The sequence below is a fragment of the Anomaloglossus baeobatrachus genome, chromosome 1, assembly GCF_048569485.1.
Source record: "Anomaloglossus baeobatrachus isolate aAnoBae1 chromosome 1, aAnoBae1.hap1, whole genome shotgun sequence".
In the NCBI taxonomy this organism is placed as follows: Eukaryota; Metazoa; Chordata; class Amphibia; order Anura; family Aromobatidae; genus Anomaloglossus; species Anomaloglossus baeobatrachus.
In genome coordinates this window covers 487,900,359-487,918,967 of record NC_134353.1, presented here as the reverse complement: position 1 = coordinate 487,918,967, position 18,609 = coordinate 487,900,359, and the positions used below count along the sequence as shown (strand labels likewise).

At 46.5% G+C, this 18,609-nt stretch overlaps 1 protein-coding gene across 1 annotated transcript in view; it reads right to left on the bottom strand.

Annotated features, from left to right (window-relative positions):
* YJEFN3 (YjeF N-terminal domain containing 3) overlaps positions 1-18,609 on the bottom strand; it is a 411,568-nt gene that overhangs the window by 73,127 nt on the left and 319,832 nt on the right. The window contains exons 4-5 of the mRNA XM_075315464.1: positions 14,727-14,840; positions 3,991-4,141 (exon numbers count right to left, since the gene is read on the bottom strand). Coding sequence (XP_075171579.1) covers positions 3,991-4,141; positions 14,727-14,840 — 265 coding nt within the window. The remainder of the gene's footprint in view (positions 1-3,990; positions 4,142-14,726; positions 14,841-18,609) is intronic.

The window sequence follows — 18,609 nt, the reverse complement described above, 5'->3', positions numbered from 1 at the left end:
ACCTTGTTCGCCTTTTCTTGTTCTTCTTACTTCTTGCCCAAGCGAATGTTCAAAAAAAGATTATTTTCTATCCATGAGTATCATAATGAAATATGCATTAATATGAATTTTTCACACTTTTCATTAGAATCCTTACCATGTTGCCATAGGCTTAAATGATAGAGACTGGTAAACTTTCTTGTCTTATAGGATCAGCCATGCAAATAGTAAGGGTGTCTAGCCAGTGTGATTCTCATTCTGATGTGTGAAGAAAGTTAGACATCAAAGTCAAACATCATTTGAATTTGGCTTTGAGGATATGAAAGTCAAAATGATTTTCAGGCTCATCTGCCCTTACAACACATTATCAAATAGAAGGTGTAACTTAGTTCAACTGAGGTAACTGCTAGCTTACTGAGTGCTTTGGGTTCAAGTCCAAATAGTGGATAGTGATTGTTTTATTATTATTATTATTATTATTATTATTATTATTATCCTTTCAAACTAAAACTGTGTGACATAACCTTCGATGCTCACAAGATCTCCTTCTCTGATCCCCTCTCATCTCATCTCCTCTTCCCAGCACCACATCCAAGATTTCTTTTGTGCCTCCCCCATACTCTGGAATGCTCTGCCACAACATATCAGACTCTCTCCCACCTTGACAAGCTTCAAAAGGAACCTGAAGACCCACCTCTTCTGACAAGTCTACAACCTGCCGTAACCCTCAGTCCGCTATGGCACCGCAAGACCATCTCTACCCTCACCTACTATTTCCTCACCCATGCTTTGTAGACTGTGAGCGCTCGCGGGCAGAGTCATCTCTCCTCCTGTACCAGTCTGTGCATTGTTTTGTTTATAATTATTGTACTTGTCCATGCTATGTGTATCCCTTTTCACATGAAAAGCGCCATGGAATAAATGGCACTATAATAATAAATAATAATAATAAATGCCTTACCATTAAGCTATAGGTTCATTATTTATTTGATTAGATAGTTACATAATAATAGATAACAATAAGTCATATGTCAGAGTCCTAAAATGGACACTGAACATTTGACACATCGCTTGCTAAATTGTCCCATATACCTAATGTCCCCAATACTAGTTCGAAATACTGCCTGCATTCACATATGGTGTTATTTTCCCAAAATGCACACACAGCACTTTTTTCACCAACGATAACAGATTGTATGATTGCCTGGATTACATGGTGTTAAGTTGGTGGTTGGAGACAACGGTAAAGCTATACCCAGTCTAACCTTTTCAGTTATCGAGCAGCCTGTGTGGGACAAATGGTTTTAATAAAATTCTATCCTTTCAGCTTAGCGCACTGTGCCCATTCAGTTAATGATAGGGAGGGAGAAGCATGATTCTGTTTTCAGAAACTGCATGATCAACTTTATATTATTTCAAAGCATGGTATTTGTAACAAAAGGACTATTCATTACAATAGCTGATTTCTGATAATTTCATTCTGTTTCTTTAGGTAGTATAGTCATAGTCGAAATTGGTTTAGGGTCACCTATTATTTTATACAAAAAGTAAAAACAAATTAAGAAAGACAAAATCTGGGAACTTCCTGACCTAACTGGCTTGGCACCAATTTAGAGGGTAAAGCTGCATGAACATTGAAAGAAAATTGGGAGAGAACATTCTTAAAACTGCTTGTTTCATGATTATCTTTATCTTGCAGTATAAACAGGCTGTCGATCTCCCTATGAGCGGGCAAAACACTTGTTCGTAGGGTGAAATGATCTTTTGTGGAGCACAAAAGATCATCGTTCTCGAAGCTGTATCATCCTGTGTAAACAGGACACACAGAGAACAGAGGAAGACTGCAAATTGAGCGACCTATAACTGCCAGGATTCTCCAGTGCCAGTAAAAGCAGGCGGTTATGTGACCAATCCATATGTATTGTCCATGCTCTCTCAGTACACATATTAAGAGAGGGCGAGCATGTCTAGTCGGTACGTGACCGCAAGTATACAAATCACACGCTGTCATGATTCAGAAGTATACAGTTATATTACCAATGATTTCATCCCATCCAAGTCTGTAAATGACCCCCTTATACACCACCTCCCACCATGTGAAGGCTTTCTACGACTTATGTGCACTAATTCTGCTTATAGTGGAGTCTAAAGAAAGCGATAAAGTTTTAAAACTCATAGCCATGTTGGACCTTTTCCTAGTCAATATGTATGGGACTACATTGCATGGAGAAAATCACTGTAGTAACATACAGTATATAACCTGCACTGCAGAAACCAAGTTTTTCAATAGGACATCAGTATATAGCACAGGACAGTGAGGAAAGGGGGCCACACAAGGAGAATTGGGTGCCACTACAATGTGTACATGCAGCAACGCTTAACTCAGTGGTTGAGGTTCAGTGGTAATAGGGTGAATAGTCACTCAGGAAGTCTTTACATAATTACAATAAATGCACACAAAATAAAATATATCCATATCTCTTTTCTTTGATCCTACTTTGTCTCAAATTACAATTGAAATAGAGAAACATATAAGAAAATGTATTAATGTGCGCAGCAGTGTGGCAGTATTACAACCGACTGCACCAGAAACCTCCCTGTAGTGCCCTATGTGAAATAAAACAAGTTCGCTAAACACTTCAAGGGAATCTGTCACCAGGTTTTTGCTACTTCATCTGAAAGCATCATTTTGTAGGCAAAGAGATTCTGAAACTAACCATGTTTAACTAAAGGCCACTTTACACACAGCGACATGGCTAGCTATGTCGCTGGTGAAAGCACCCGCCCCCGTCGGTTGTGCGTCATGGGCAAATCGCTGCCCGTGGTGCACAACATCGCTAACATCCGTCACACGTACTTACCTGCCTAGCGACGTCGCAGTGGCCTGCAAACCGCCTCCTTTCTAAGGGGGTGGTTCGTGCGGCGTCACAGCGGCATCACTAAGCGATCGCAAAATAGAAGCGGAGGGGCGGAGATGAGCGGCCGTAACATCCCGCCCACCTCCTTCCTTCCTCATTGCCGGCGGCCGCAGGTACGATGTTGTTCCTCGCTCCTGCGGTGTCACACATAGCGATGTGTGCTGCCGCAGGAACGACGAACAACATCGTGCCTGCAGCAGCAACGATATTTGAGATTAGAACGGCGTGTCAACGATCAATGATTTGGTGAGTATTTTTGATAGCTAACGGTCGTTCCTGCATTTCAAACGCAACGACGTCGCTAATGAGGCCGGATGTGCGTCACGAATTCCGTGACCCCCAACGACATCGCGTTAGCAATGTTGTTGCGTGTAAAGTGGCCTTTCGATTACTGGGTGCAGCTCTGTGACAGGGCAGGTATGTTTGAGCATTCTCTTTTAAGTCTTACAGCATGCTGGATTCAGCTTACATAGCAAAAGGTTGCTGACAGATTCCCTATAATTCTTTTTTATGGGGTGTGACATCAGTCAGAAACTAGCTGAAAATTAAAATTATTCACAGGTGATTAACCCTTTACTCACTGCAGGATTTCCAGTAGGTTGGTTTCTCCAATTCATCATTGTTGTTTCCACAGTTTTCTGGAGTATATTGCTCTTTTTTAGTGGCCTTAGTATTTGTGCCTTATTCACTATAAATTTTACGACATATTTTAGTTTGTTTTTTATTTTTAAGCAATTTTTTATTTGTTCTTGACAATTTTTCTTACTCAGATGTTTTAGTCATATTCCTGACATGCGCCTTTTCCAAATGTTGCAAATTTTTTGGTGCATCTCATTCCAGTTTCTGCCTGGAGTATGATTTCTGACAGATTTTTTTGCTTTGGCACAACACCTGACATTTCAAAAGATGTTTGCGACTTCATGATCTAATAAACACTGAATATATTTCTTGTTGAAGTTAAACATTCATTTGTAGGTTTAGTTTTCCTTTAGGAAGAGAGTAGTAGATGGTTGGTATGCTGCCAGAGTGCATTTTGCATCTTTTTTAAAAAACTGTACAAAGTAGATATTGAAATAACATTTCAGCTTCTTACCTGAAGGAATGTCCAGACTAATGATAGGTATCTTTATCTGCTTCATTGTTGCTAGAATTGTTGCCCATGGTTCTTTTACTTCCTCATTATCTTCTTCAATACCCAGTACTGCATCGACTGCAAAATTATATGCATCATTGATAAGCTGCACCTGAAATATAGTAGAAAATGTAAAGTCTGTCACTTCATCTGAAGCGGTATTAGTAATTCACAAGGATTCTCCTAACTAAAGATCCCGTAAGGCAGGGGTCTCCAACCTCTGGAACCTGTGGCTCAGGAGCCGCATGTGGCTCTTAGGCCAATCTTGTGGCTGTCTGTCAGCTTGTTGCATTCACATCTGGTCTAGCAACTAGCTATGAAAAGCAGGTCTCCAGATGGAAAATTATGTGACTAGCCCCACAGAGAAGAACAAATCTTGATGCCCACACACTGGTCTTGGGGGTTTAGAGATAATTTAAGCATGGTGAACTGGGGAAAGAATAATATTACCTGTCAGAGGGGGTGCTTGAAGCTGGATGTGACCGTGTGGTGGGAGTGATTGATTTGAGAATACTAAATAGTGGAACTGTGGAATCACCCGGATCTTGGTATACTGCCTTGGTGTTATTTCTGTGGAAAAGCTTTTGCTGTCATTATACCAGTATTGAGAGCTTTGGATGTCACTATTGTGAATGGGGCAGGGGCTAGATGTGTCTCATGACCCTCTCTCAGAGCTGACATTGGATTGTGACCCTGTCTCAGAGCTGAACGTGGCTTGCGACCCTCTCTCAGGGCCTATTGTGCCTCAACCTTCTCTCAGAGCTGGATGTGGCTCGCGACTCCCAGAGCTGAATGTGGCTCGTGACCCTCTCTGAAAGCTGAATGTGGCTCTCAACCCTCTCTGAAAGCTGAATGTGGCTTGCTACCCCCTCTGAAAGCTGAATGCGGTTCACAACCCTCTCTCAGAACTGAATGTGGCATGCGACCCTCTCTCAGAGTTGAATGTTGCTCATGACCCTCTCTCAGAGCTGAATGTGGCTCGCGACCCTCTCTCAGAGCTGAGTGTGGGTCACAACCTTCCCTCAGAGCTGAATGTGGCTTGTGACTCTCTCTCTGAGCTGGATGTGGCTCTCAAGGTCAGATCTAAAGGGGGCTTTACACGCTACGACATCGCTAATGCGAACTCGTTGGGGTCACGGAATTGGTGACGCACATCCGGCCGCATTAGCGATGCCGTTGCGTGTGACACCGATGAGCGATTTTGCATTGTTGCAAAAACGTGCAAAATCGCTCATCGGTGACATGGGGGTCCATTCTCAAAAATCATTACTGCAGCAGTAACGAGGTTGTTCCTCGTTCCTGCGGCAGCACACATCGCTCCGTGGGACACCTCAGGAACGAGGAAGCTCTCCTTACTTGCCTCCCGGCCACTATGCGAAAAGAAGGAGGTGGGTGGGATGTTACGTCCCGCTCATCTTCGCCCCTCCGCTTCTATTGGGCGGTCACTCAGTGACGTCGCTGTGACGCCGCACGGACCGCCCCCTTAGAAAGGAGGCGGTTCGCCGGTCACAGTGACGTCGCCGGGCAGGTAAGTAGTGTGACGGGTCTGGGCGATGTTGTGCGGCACGGCCAGCGATTTCCCCGTGTCGCACAACAGATGGGGGCAGGTACCCACACTAGCGATATCGGGACCGATATCGCAGTGTGTAAAGCGGCCTTTAGGGTATGTGCACATGAAGTTATTTTCCAGCTGAATCCACCTGGAAAAAGTCTGATCAAGTCTGAAAAAACTAGAAAATTCCAAAGCGATTGAACATATTCACAGCAATGTCAAAATGACTTACTGTCCATGTTTCATCTTTTTTTACTTTTAATCACTTCAGGCTTTCAAATCTGTGAGGCAGCTAAAAGAAGAGATCTGACCATTCTTCAGGTGACTTCAGCTTGGAAGCTACCATTATCTTATGTATGAAATAAACAAAAAATAGTATAATATAATAGTAAATAGAAAAATAGTATTAAAAATCAGGCACCAAAGTCACTGCAAACACCAGGCAAAAGATGTAAAAAAAAATAAATTTCAATATCTTGTTTTTGGAGAAGCCATTGGGGAAGCAAAGGTTATGATATATTGTTTTTATACATGGTTAATATTTTTTTCTTCTTCATGGAGATAAGTCACTGGAGTTGAGAAAAAGTGATTGAATGATAATGAGCACTTGGGCGAATGGGTAGGCGGCATAGTCAGTAGAGGGCCCCTGTGCAAGAACCATACAGTCAGGGCCAGAAATATTTGGACAGTGACACAAGTTTTGTTATTTTAGCTGTTTACAAAAACATGTTCAGAAATACAATTATATATATAATATGGGCTGAAAGTGCACACTCCCAGCTGCAATATGAGAGTTTTCACATCCAAATCGGAGAAAGGGTTTAGGAATCATAGCTCCGTAATGCATAGCCTCCTCTTTTTCAAGGGACCAAAAGTAATTGGACAAGGGACTCTAAGGGCTGCAATTAACTCTGAAGGCGTATCCCTCGTTAACCTGTAATCAATGAAGTAGTTAAAAGGTCTGGGGTTGATTACAGGTGTGTGGTTTTGCATTTGGAAGCTGTTGCTGTGACCAGACAACATGCGGTCTAAGGAACTCTCAATTGAGCTGAAGCAGAACATCCTGAGGCTGAAAAAAAAGAAAAAATCCATCAGAGAGATAGCAGACATGCTTGGAGTAGCAAAATCAACAGTCGGGTACATTCTGAGAAAAAAGGAATTGACTGGTGAGCTTGGGAACTCAAAAAGGCCTGGGCGTCCATGGATAACAACAGTGGTGGATGATCGCCGCATACTTTCTTTGGTGAAGAAGAACCCGTTCACAACATCAACTGAAGTCCAGAACACTCTCAGTGAAGTAGGTGTATCTGTCTCTAAGTCAACAGTAAAGAGAAGACTCCATGAAAGTAAATACAAAGGGTTCACATCTAGATGCAAACCATTCATCAATTCCAAAAATAGACAGGCCAGAGTTAAATTTGCTGAAAAACACCTCATGAAGCCAGCTCAGTTCTGGAAAAGTATTCTATGGACAGATGAGACAAAGATCAACCTGTACCAGAATGATGGGAAGAAAAAAGTTTGGAGAAGAAAGGGAACGGCACATGATCCAAGGCACACCACATCCTCTGTAAAACATGGTGGAGGCAACATGATCGCATGGGCATGCATGGCTTTCAATGGCACTGGGTCACTTGTGTTTATTGATGACATAACAGCAGACAAGAGTAGCCGGGTGAATTCTGAAGTGTACCGGGATATACTTTCAGCCCAGATTCAGCCAAATGCCGCAAAGTTGATGGGACAGCCCTTCATAGTACAGATGGACAATGACCCCAAGCATACAGCCAAAGCTACCCAGGAGTTCATGAGTGCAAAAAAGTGGAACATTCTGCAATGGCCAAGACAATCACCAGATCCTAACCCAATTGAGCATGCATTTCACTTGCTCAAATCCAGACTTAAGACGGAAAGACCCACAAATAAGCAAGACCTGAAGGCTGCGGCTGTAAAGGCCTGGCAAAGCATTAAGAAGGAGGAAACCCAGCGTTTGGAGATGTCCATGGGTTCCAGACTTAAGGCAGTGATTGCCTCCAAAGGATTCGCAACAAAATATTGAAAATAAAAATATTTTGTTTGGGTTTGGTTTATTTGTCCAATTACTTTTGACCTCCTAAAATGTGGAGTGTTTGTAAAGAAATGTGTACAATTCCTACAATTTCTATCAGATATTTTTGTTCAAACCTTCAAATTAAACGTTACAATCTGCACTTGAATTCTGTTGTAGAGATTTCATTTCAAATCCAATGTGGTGGCATGCAGAGCCCAACTCGCGAAAATTGTGTCACTGTCCAAATATTTCTGGACCTAACTGTATGTGGAGACCCTTTTATTTCCCATAGTCAAGGATATCTGTGCAGCGGGAGCCAGGCATATCTGGTGCTACATACATGTGGTGGATCCACTGCAGCATATGCTGCCATACCCCCACCAGTGCTCCCTCTGGACGCTATTGGACATTGTCACAGCCTGGCTCCCTCTGCACATATATCCTTGACAAAAACCTTGAGCTGGTCAAAAAGTCGATTTTGGATGTTTCCTGTGGTGCCGAATTGGAATAAAAAATTATTCCCTTTTTGCAGCACTCATAAACTCTATTTGTCTTATTTGGTGCTGAGGTTATATTTGATGACATTGAGGACTCAGTCATTTCCTAGAGCACAATATTTTCAGTCTGCCGCCTTTTCTTTTTATTTTATATCCCAAAAGTCAACCTAAAACACCTAATTATCTCTCTCTAACTAAGCACTGATAATTGTGAGCTATGAAATGTATTAGTTCAAACCCTTACATCTGATATAATCAATACTAGACAAAACAATCACTGATCTCGGGGAGACCAGCCAGAGAAAACACTGCCTTCCCGGAGGGATGTCTGCCTATTTTCTGTGTCGAGACTCCTAACAGAGGCTCCATGGACCTTTTTTGATTTGCATAATCCATACTAGGAAATTGCTTTTAAGACATCAATGGGCCCCCTAACCTATTGACCCCCAATGCTATCTCATGTTATGACCAGTTTCAACTGAAAGATCATATATGCATAAAAAAAAAGGAATACAGCAAAACTTTTTTAACTTTTCCTTGGTTATAAGTAGTTAAAAGGGTGGTGTCAACAAAAGAAAACATATGTTAAAGAGTTATTACGGGAGGAACTAGAGCCCCCTCAATAAATCTGATAAGTGAACAGATCTTGCTCCAGTGGACTATGCTCAATCAGGTATTACATGCTGAAAGAGTAAATTATGGGCTTTTAGCACTAACTAAATGAAAAACGTACAATTACCAAGGTGGTTTCAATGTATGTTAAGAGTATTTGTAGTGCCCCTGAATATATCAGGGTGCTACAGGGAACTGCATCCAGTCCTCCAGGGTGCAGGACCCAACCACTACAAAGCCCAACCACACCTCACATCAAACCTGTCAGACACACCAGTGGGATGGTAAAGTTGAAGTAGGGCCACCTGTGGCGCCCCTGACCCGGTCCGGCGCCACTGAGTACTGCACCCATGCTGGGACAGTACTTCCAGGTAATCCTAAGGGCCAGAATGAGGTGTGCATGCACAGACACATGGCAACCAGCTCTCCCACACCAGTAGATGGGACCCTTGGGCAGTCTCCGGAGGGGGCTGGCCTTCAAATCTTGTCAAGGGGTGGAGCGGAGGGGCTGGGATCTAGAGTGCAGAGGTTGTCAGGAAGGGAGGAGAGTCGAGTTCTCAGGAGGAGGAGAGCCAGTCTCTTGGTGGTGAGTGGCGGTCGCGAGGCGGATACGCGTGCTGCCACTAGTCAGACCCTGCACGAGGTAGTAACCGTTAGCGGGGAAGAAAGGTCACTTGGAGAAACAGTACGGTGTTCCTGGTGGCTAGGCACGCACGGGGCACAGGTCCCTAGAGCAGACTCCAGTTTAACTACCTGCTAAACCTGCCGGTGAGGGGAACTACACGTACCTCACCAACCTCACAGTCCGAGCCTCAGCAGCAATGCAGGGACCCATAAGGGGGCAGAGCCTGGAGCCATCTCACTTGGTCCACGCTGCTGGCAAACGGGCCAAACACAGGGGAGAAAAGGCAGCAGCGACTCCCTGGATAGACCCCCATGGTACTCCACGTCAGGGGGTTATCCGAACACAGAGTGCTAGGAAGGTAAGCTAACAGGTTACCTTCAGACTGGCCCAAAGGAGCCCTGGTCCTACCTGGTTCATCACAGCAATGCCTGGGTCATCTCACCGCAACATCCAAAGTGAGTAAAAACCAGTTAAAAGACTTTGGGACGCAGCCTGTGTTATTCCGGGACCCGCTACCCTGCTCACCCGAGCCCCTGGGGCCTGCCTCACTCACGGGAGGCTACATCATCTGGCTGCAGAACCCATCAGCCCCAGACGCTCGTAAAACCTGCAGCGGTGGTCACTCACATCTCTGACCGCAAGCTGTGAGTGGCGTCACGACATATAAAAACTGACATTACCTGTTCGCCATATTGAACAAGCCCTGTGGCATCCCTGAACAGGATCGGCACCCCTGGGGCGCCACCTCTTTTGGCGTCACGAACAGGATCGTGGACTAGACCCGTTCAGATGGGTGACAGGGTGCCTCAGCGGTCCAATTGCAAAATTTGAACTGCCGCCATTTTGCCACCGTTGAAAACGCGCCATCCAAAAGGCTGCAGCCCGCACAGATGAAGTAACCACCCACGAAGGAAGAGATGGGGGGGGCTGATCTGTCCCCGGACTGCTGGAACGCCCCCAGCCCTGTGGAAGGAGAAATGAAACTAAGGCCAAAACCTGAGAAGAAGCTGATGAGCGAGGGAAGGAGCTCAAGGCCTATGACAGCGGAGGAGCTAGAAGCGGAGGTTGAGAAGATTGCTGACCGCATGGAGGAGCAGCGGAAACGGGAAGTAGCCGCCTGGAGAAGCAGAATTCTGGTGACGATCCAAGGCCTGCAGCTGTCCGTGCAGCGGGGTCCGCCTAGAGGCGCCGCCCATGCTTAGCCTAAACCACCACCAGTGACAGAGACCCCACCACTAGATGTCTCCGGCCCGACTCCGCGTGAGTCCAATGCTACCCCTTCCTTACCTGGTGTGCTGATCCCATCTGCGCTACCATCGGAAGCCGGTGTGACGCCCACGCTGTCGAGACCTGAAGCGGTCGCAGCACCCTCTCCGCTGGAGAGGGGTCCGGGTATGCCCTGTTCTCAGCTCACCTGGCTGCTAAAGGCCCGGTCATCGAGCTGCCGCTTACCAGACCTGAAGCGGTCGCACCACCCTCTCCGCTGGAGAGGGATCCTGAAGTCCTGCCACCGTCCTGCCCGGCTGCCGAAGGCTCGACCCCAGAGCTGCCACGTAGCAGACCGGAGGAGGTCGCAGCACCCTTGTAAGAGAGGGAGACCATGATGGTTTGCTTAAAGCCAAGGTTGCGCTGCTGTCCCTCCGCCGACCGGAAGAGGTCCTGCAGCCTTTGGCAACCACCACCCCATCACATACCCGACTTAACCAGGTCACAGCAAACTCCAGCAGGGAGGAATAGATGCGGAGCGCTTCACTCACCTGGTGGTCCGCTGATGACCAGGTGATGTCGCTGCGGAGGGAGGCCCACCCCAGGGTCATCTCAATGTCGCAAGCCCACAGAGAGCGACGACGGGTGAGAGCCGGTCACCCACGCTCCCTTGTGGAGCTCATCCCGGGGAGTGAGCAGTTGGAGGCCCGGGACCTGCAAGAAAAGCAGTCCCTGCGGACGGCTAGATCCCTGGGAGTAGTGGAGGAGTTCAATTGCCATAAGGGGTGGGGTTTCATTGTGGAAGCAGGGGTAAAAGAGGGGATTTTTGTGTACCGGTGGGACATGCAATCCCATTTGCAGCGGGGTCACCCTGGCCGTGACCTGTACATGGGGGACGTGGTGGAGTTTACGCGGAATATGGAGGAGAGAGGCTGGTTCACTTTGCAGGTGGTGCCATGTCCAAGGAGGACCTCAGTGAGCCCAGACTCCACCCCCACCGCTTCGACCAGGTCCCCATTGTCACCACTGCCAGGGTCAGTGCACGGAAGTATCAAGCACTGACCTTGGAAGGCGGAAGTCAATTTAGATAGTTTAAAATGTTTTATGAAAAGTTAAAGTAACGTTTAAGTAAAATGTGCCCGCAAGGACTATTGCGTGAACTCTTCAAGTATTCTTAGCACCAGGTTATGTGCACTTTAAAAGGACCACAGGTTGTGAACTGGCTATAGCCACAAACTCTCGCAGTGTACATAGTTACCCCAGTGGTACAAACCTCAGAGTGTGCCTGTTGATGGGGCATGGCTCTGCACCACCAAGGGGGCAGGCCTGTTTATGGGGCCTGCTCTCCAGCACATAGAGATGAAGCAAGTATGCCTGTTTATGGAGCCTACCCTATGCCACCAGGACAAGGAGGACTGCCGCAGGAATGGTCTGCGGCGCAGCAGGCCGAAACCAGGTCACCAAAAGGACTGGTGATCACTCCGTATTCGGGTCTTGGGTTAAAGACTCATGGGTGGTGGGTGATGGTGGTATGGTACCTGGAATTTTTACATGTATAATATCTCCCCTGTGTGGGAAAACTTGTGTTTTGTTTTCTTATCTTTGCAGCCCGAGGACGTGCTGTCGATAGCCAAGGGTGAATGTGGCGCCCCTGACCCGGTCAGGCGCCACTGAGTACTGTACCCATGCTGGGACAGTACTTCTAGGTAATCCTAAGGGCCAGAATGAGGTGTGTACGCACAGACACATAGTAACCAGTTCTCCCACACCAGTAGATGGGACCCTTGGGCAGTCTTCGGAGGGGGCTGGCCTTCAAATCTTGTCAAGGGGTGGAGCGGAGGGGCAGAGAGCTATAGTGCAGAGGTTGTCAGGAAGGGAGGAGAGTCGAGTTCTGAGGAGGAGGAGAGCCAGTCTGGTGGTGGTGAGCTGCAGTCGTGAGGTGAATACGCGCGCTGCCACTAGTCAGATCCTGCACGAGGTAGTAACCGTTAGTGGGGGAGAACGGTCACCTGGAGAATTAGTACGGTGTTCCTGGTGGCTAGGCACGCACGGGGCACAGGTCACTAGAGCAGACTCCAGTTTAACTACCTGCTAAACCTGCCGGTGAGGGGAACTACACGTACCTCACCAACCTCACAGAGTCCGAGTCTCAGTAGCAACGCAAGGACCCATAAGGGGACAGAGCCTGGAGCCATCTCACTTGGTCCACGCTGCCAGCAAATGGGCCAAACACAAGGGAGAAAAGGAAGCAGCGACACCCTGGATAGACCCCCATGGTACTCCACGTCAGGGGGTTATCCGAACACAGAGGGCTAGGAAGGTGAGCTAACAGGTTACCCTCAGACCCGAAGGAGCCCTGGTCTTACCTGGTTCATCACAGCAATGCCTGGGTCAGCTCACTGCAACATTCAAAGTGAGTAAAAACCAGTTAAAAGACTTTTGCACTCAGCCTGTGTTATTCCGGGACCCGCTACCCTACTCACCCGAGCCCCTGGGGCCTGCCTCACTCACGGGAGGCTACATCATCTGGCTGCAGAACCCATCAGCCCCAGATGCTCGTAAAACCTGCAGCGGCGGTCATTCATATCTCTCACCGCAAGCCGTGAGTGGCGTCACAACATATCAAAACTGACATTACCTATTCGCCATATTGAACAAGCCCTGTGGCGTCCCTAAACAGGATCGGCACCCCTGGGGCGCCACACACCCACCTAAGGGTCAGACAGACTGATGGAGGGAAGTTCCTGTGAGTTCAGGGGAGTTGAGTAGTTAAGAGTAGCTCTCAAAGAGTGAGGAGCTGGGAGTAGTAGCTCCCAGGGAGCGAGACCAAGGTTGGGTCGCAGACGGTGGTCCGGGACCACAGGAGTCGGGGACTGGTGACAGTGACATTGGAAAGGGTGCAACGGACATAGTCTAGGAAGACTGTCGCCATCAGAACCCCAAAAGCACTGACCAGTACCGAGCACGACGGGGTACAGGACTCTAGGTCTGGAGCAGGTTTATCCGTCCTGATAATTAACCTCGGAGGGAGAGTATCTTCATGAACTTCCCTAAGAGCTCAGAGATTGAAGGCATCAGCACAACACGGGGGATAGGGTTCTCCATAAAAAGCAGCCCAACTGAAATCCCAAGTGTCAGCCATCAAGAGCTGCCCTACACACAGGTAGAGGGGCCACAACAGCTTCATGCCAAGGGGCCAAAACAGATACTAAAATTGTGCACGGAGGCAGGGTCCAAACTATCAAGTGACACTGGTGGGAGCGGACACCTGGACGGGTTCCCCTGTAGAGACTGTGATGCACAGAGACTTTGGTTTATCTTCAGTGTGAGTGTCTGCTTTATAATACTCATCGTGCACCACGACTACCCACAGTGAGTACCCTGTTCCCCTGCACCCTGCGCTCCCAAATATCCCACACCAATACCTCTGAGACCGGGGCCTTCCCTACCTGCGGAGGGACCGACATCTTGCTGCCTCACATCATCTGCCCCGATACTCCTTCCAGCAGCGGCGGTACTCCCATTACCGCAACCTGCAGGTGGCGTCACGAACTTCTCCCCTGTAAATATACCCTTCCAAAGATCGGAGTGTTAGCCGAGCCCGGGTCTGGACCCCTCGAGCCACGGCGACCCCGGATCCGAGCACCCCGGTCTGCGCTGAGGCGGCACATATTGCTTTAAGGAAACATGAAACATGTTATAACTATGTCATTTGACTATATTAAAGAAATATATAAACTGTGAACTAATAAAAAAAAGCAATGATTAACTTTACTAAACAAATTGGGGGCAATTTATCAATTGTTTATGCCTATATTCTGATGTAAAACACTTTGAAAAGTCGAAAATATTTGATGCACACACAAAAATTGCACCTCTTATCATTTTCAAGGCAGTTTGACTGATTCTTGCCAAAATCCGTCACTTAAACTCATCAAAAGGGGTGGCAAATATTGTAAGAAATGTTGCTCCAGTCCTGAATTCATTAAATGGTGTATGATTCCTACATGCCCCTTATTAAGAATGTCTTGCAAAATATCAGATTAAACATCATCAGATTAAACAACAAAAACTTGCTGACAGATTCCCTTTAAAAAAAGAGCTTGGATTAAACGATATCATATATCATTATTAGTAGATTAGCTAAGCTCTTACTTCTGTTGGAAGGTAAGACAGGAAAGGAATGTCCATCTTCTCACACTGAATTGTCAAGTCCTTATAGACACTATTTACTGATCTCTTAGGGTAGAATATTGTTGGTTCGTAGTCCTAGAAAAGAAGATCTTTAGATAGATATGACATGTAAAACTTAACATACAAACATATGTGATATCATACATTGTCCTCTCATTGTGCATAGTGTAGAGAAAATAGATTCCATCTTACCTGGTGTCTAATTGCAAAATAACATTTTTCAATAAAAAGGACCAAATAGATGTTTTGTGTGAATATTAGAGATGAGCGAACCGGTCCCGGTTCGGCTCGAGGCCGGTTCGCCGAACGGGGGTCCCGTTCGAGTTCGGTTCGTCGAACGTTCGACGAACCGAACTAGAACCAATAGGCTATAATGGGAGGCAATCACAAACACATAAAAATGCATTATAAATGTACACAAACAGTTAATAAACATTGCCATAACACTTACCAGTCCTCGCGATCCCTTCTGCACTCTGTCTCCTGCCGCTATTCCATCCGATGATCGCTGAATCCTCCCGGTGACCTGCACTGCCAGCAGAGAAGCAGGACCTATCGTGACGTCAAAATAGCCATGTGACCAGTCACGTGGCTATTATCTCATTGGCTACAGACTGGTCACATGACTATGACACGTCATGTAGGACCTGCGAGTGCATCTCTCCGGTACACGGTGCACATATGTGTATCGCCGTGTACCGGCGACATGCTCTAGCACACGGTCGACTCCCCGTTCCGTTAGGGACCGGCTGACACAGCCGGTCATTAACGGAGATCACCGTTGCCATAGCAACGCAGTTAGCGGTGACGTCACCGCTAACCGCGGCTCCGGGAGCACCGTTGCTATGGTAACGCGTCTGTCAGCGTTACCGCTGTTACCGCTAGCAGCCAGCAGTGATCACTCACGGAGTGAAGGCTGCACGCTGCTTCCCGATTGTAGTGAGCATTGTAGTTAGGATGGAGGTTCCCCAGCCCCAAGTGATGCCCCTCACTACAATCGTCACTACTACTACACTAGAAAGAAAGAAGACAGAAGAGCAGGATCGTGGAGGGCTGACAGGGGGTAATAAAGATGGAGTCTCTAATGTGTCTGTGTATTTATTTCTATTAAAGTATTTTTTCTCTGTGTGGTGTCTTTTTTTAACCCTTTATTGGAGATTCTTAATGGCCGGGTCAAACGTGCCTGACATTAAGAATCTCTGGCTTAATACTGGCTGGTAAAACAAAGCCAGTATTAACTCATGATTACCCAACAAGCCACCCGGCTCCAGGGCTGTTGGAAGAGTTGGATACAGCGCCAGATGATGGCGCTTCTATGAGAGCGCCATTTTCTGGGACGGCTGCGGACTGAAATCCGCAGCAGAGGCGCCCACAAACCTCGGGCTAACCTGTGCTGCGGATTCCAATCCCCAGCTGCCTAGTTGTACCCGGCTGGACACAAAAATAGGGCGAAGCCCACGTCATTTGTTTTTTAATTATTTCATGAAATAAGTGAAATAATTAAAAAAAACGGGCTTCCCTATATTTTTGGTTCCCAGCCGGGTACAAATAGGCAACTGGGGGTTGGAGGCAGCCCGTGGCTGCCAGCTGTACCTGGCTAGCATACAAAAATATGGCGAAGCCCACGTCATTTTTTTGGTGGGCAAAAAACTTCTGCATGCAGTCCTGGATGGAGTATGCTGAGCCTTGTAGTTCTGCAGCTGCTGTCTGCTCTTCTCCATACAGACAGACAGCAGCTGCAGAACTACAAGGCTCAGCATACTCCATCCAGGACTGTATGCAGAAGTTTTTTGCCCCCTGAAAAAATTATGTGGCTTCGCCATATTTTTATGCTAGCCAGGTACAGCAGGCAGGTACGGCTGCCCCCAACCCCCAGTTGCCTATTTGTACCCGGCTGGGAACCAAAAATAAAGGGAAGCCCTTTTTTTATTATTTCATGAATTTCATGAAATAATTAGAAAACAAATGACGTAGGCTTCGCCCCATTTTTGTGTCCAGCCAGGTACAACTAGGCAGCTGGGGATTGGAATCCGCAGCACAGGTTGGCCTGAGCTTTCTGGGCCCCACTGCTGCGAATTGCAGTCTGCAGCCACCTCAGAAAATGGCATTTTCATAGAAGCGCCATCTTCTGGCGCTGTATCCAACTCTTCCAGCACCTGCCTGCTATACCTGGCTAGCATACAAAAATATGGCGAAGCTCACGTCCTTTTTTTGTAGCTTTTTGGCAAAAAAAAAAAAAAATGCTTCCCTGGATTTTCCATTGCCAGTGAAGGTAACACCAAGCAGTGGGGGTTAGCAGCCAGTAGCTGCTTGGATTACCCTTAGCTAGCAATACAAAAAATGCAGTGGGAGCTAACATATATTTTTTTTAATTATTTATTTAAATAACTAAAAATAAAATGGGCTTCCCTGTATTTTGATTGCTGGACATCACAGTGCTGTAAAAATAAATCTTTAAAAAAATGACGTAGCGCTCCGCGGTATTTTTGATTCTCAGCGCAGATAAAGCAGACAGCTATGGGTTGCCACCCCCATCTGCCTGCCGTTACCTTGGTTGGCAATCAAAATACAGGGAAGCCCATTAATTTTTTCTATTTAAAAAATAGTTAAAAAAAAAAAATTACGTTGGGTCCCCCCATTTTTGATAGCCAGCTAGGGTAAAGCAGACGGCTGTAGCCTGAAAACCACAGCTGGCAGCTTTACCGTGGTTGGGGATCTAATGTGGAGGTCCCCTCAGGCTCTTTTTTATAATTATTTTATAAATATTAATAATTACACAATAAAAGTAGGGGACCCCCCAAATTGGATCACCAGCCAAGGTAAAGCGGACAGCTGTGGTCTGGTATTCTCAGGGTGGGAAGGTCCATAGTTATTGGGCCTTCACAGCCTAAAAATAGCAGGCCGCAGGCACCCCAGACGTGGCGCATCCACTAGATGCGCCAATCCTGGCGCTTCACCCCAGCTCATCCCGTGCCCTGGTGCAGTGGCAAACGGGGTAATAAATCGGGTTGATACTAGCTGTAAAGTCACCTGAGATCAAGCCCAGCAGTTTGTGATGTCATGGCGTCTATTAGATACCCAACATCATAAACTGTCAGTACTAACAAAAACAAAAAATCGACAAAAGAAATTTATTTGAAAAAACAGTCCCCAAAACATTTCCTCTTTCACCAATTTATTGTAAGAAAAAAAATAAAGGGGTCCCACGACGACTCTGGACCGTCTAGAATATGGGGGGGAGACACTCAGGGAACGTATCCCCCATTTTCTAGGAGTGCGGACCCTTCATGTGAGGAGTGTGGGTGCAATGAATCTGCACTCACTCTCCCCGGGTCCACAGCAGCAGAGTCCATGTCGTAATGGTTGCTACCAAAGCTGCAATGCCCTGCTCATGAGGTAAGGGCATGCCTAATCAGGAGAACTACTGTAGAGGAAGCTCTGCTCACTGGTATATAGGTGCTCAGAGGTAATAATAGATAAAATTAGTGAGTAACCTCGGCACTCTATATCTCCCAGACTAAGTCAGTAAGTCACAACGGATAGTAATGCAAAATCACTCTTTATTGGTCCGTATTAAGAAAATTTTTTTTTCATAAGCATATATGTTTTTGTCCAAAACAAGTTACAAATGACGTTTCGGCCTGAGCCTTCGTCAGATTGGACTTATCTGCATGTAATCATGAAAAATGACAATAATCAGTATCACATAAGAGTGAGAGAACAATAACATAAACTCGAACAATGTAGAGGTACAATTGGGATGCAGCAAAAAAATTGCAACACAGCAAGAAATGAAACACATGATACAAATGTCATAATACAGTACAAGGACAATATAGTAATG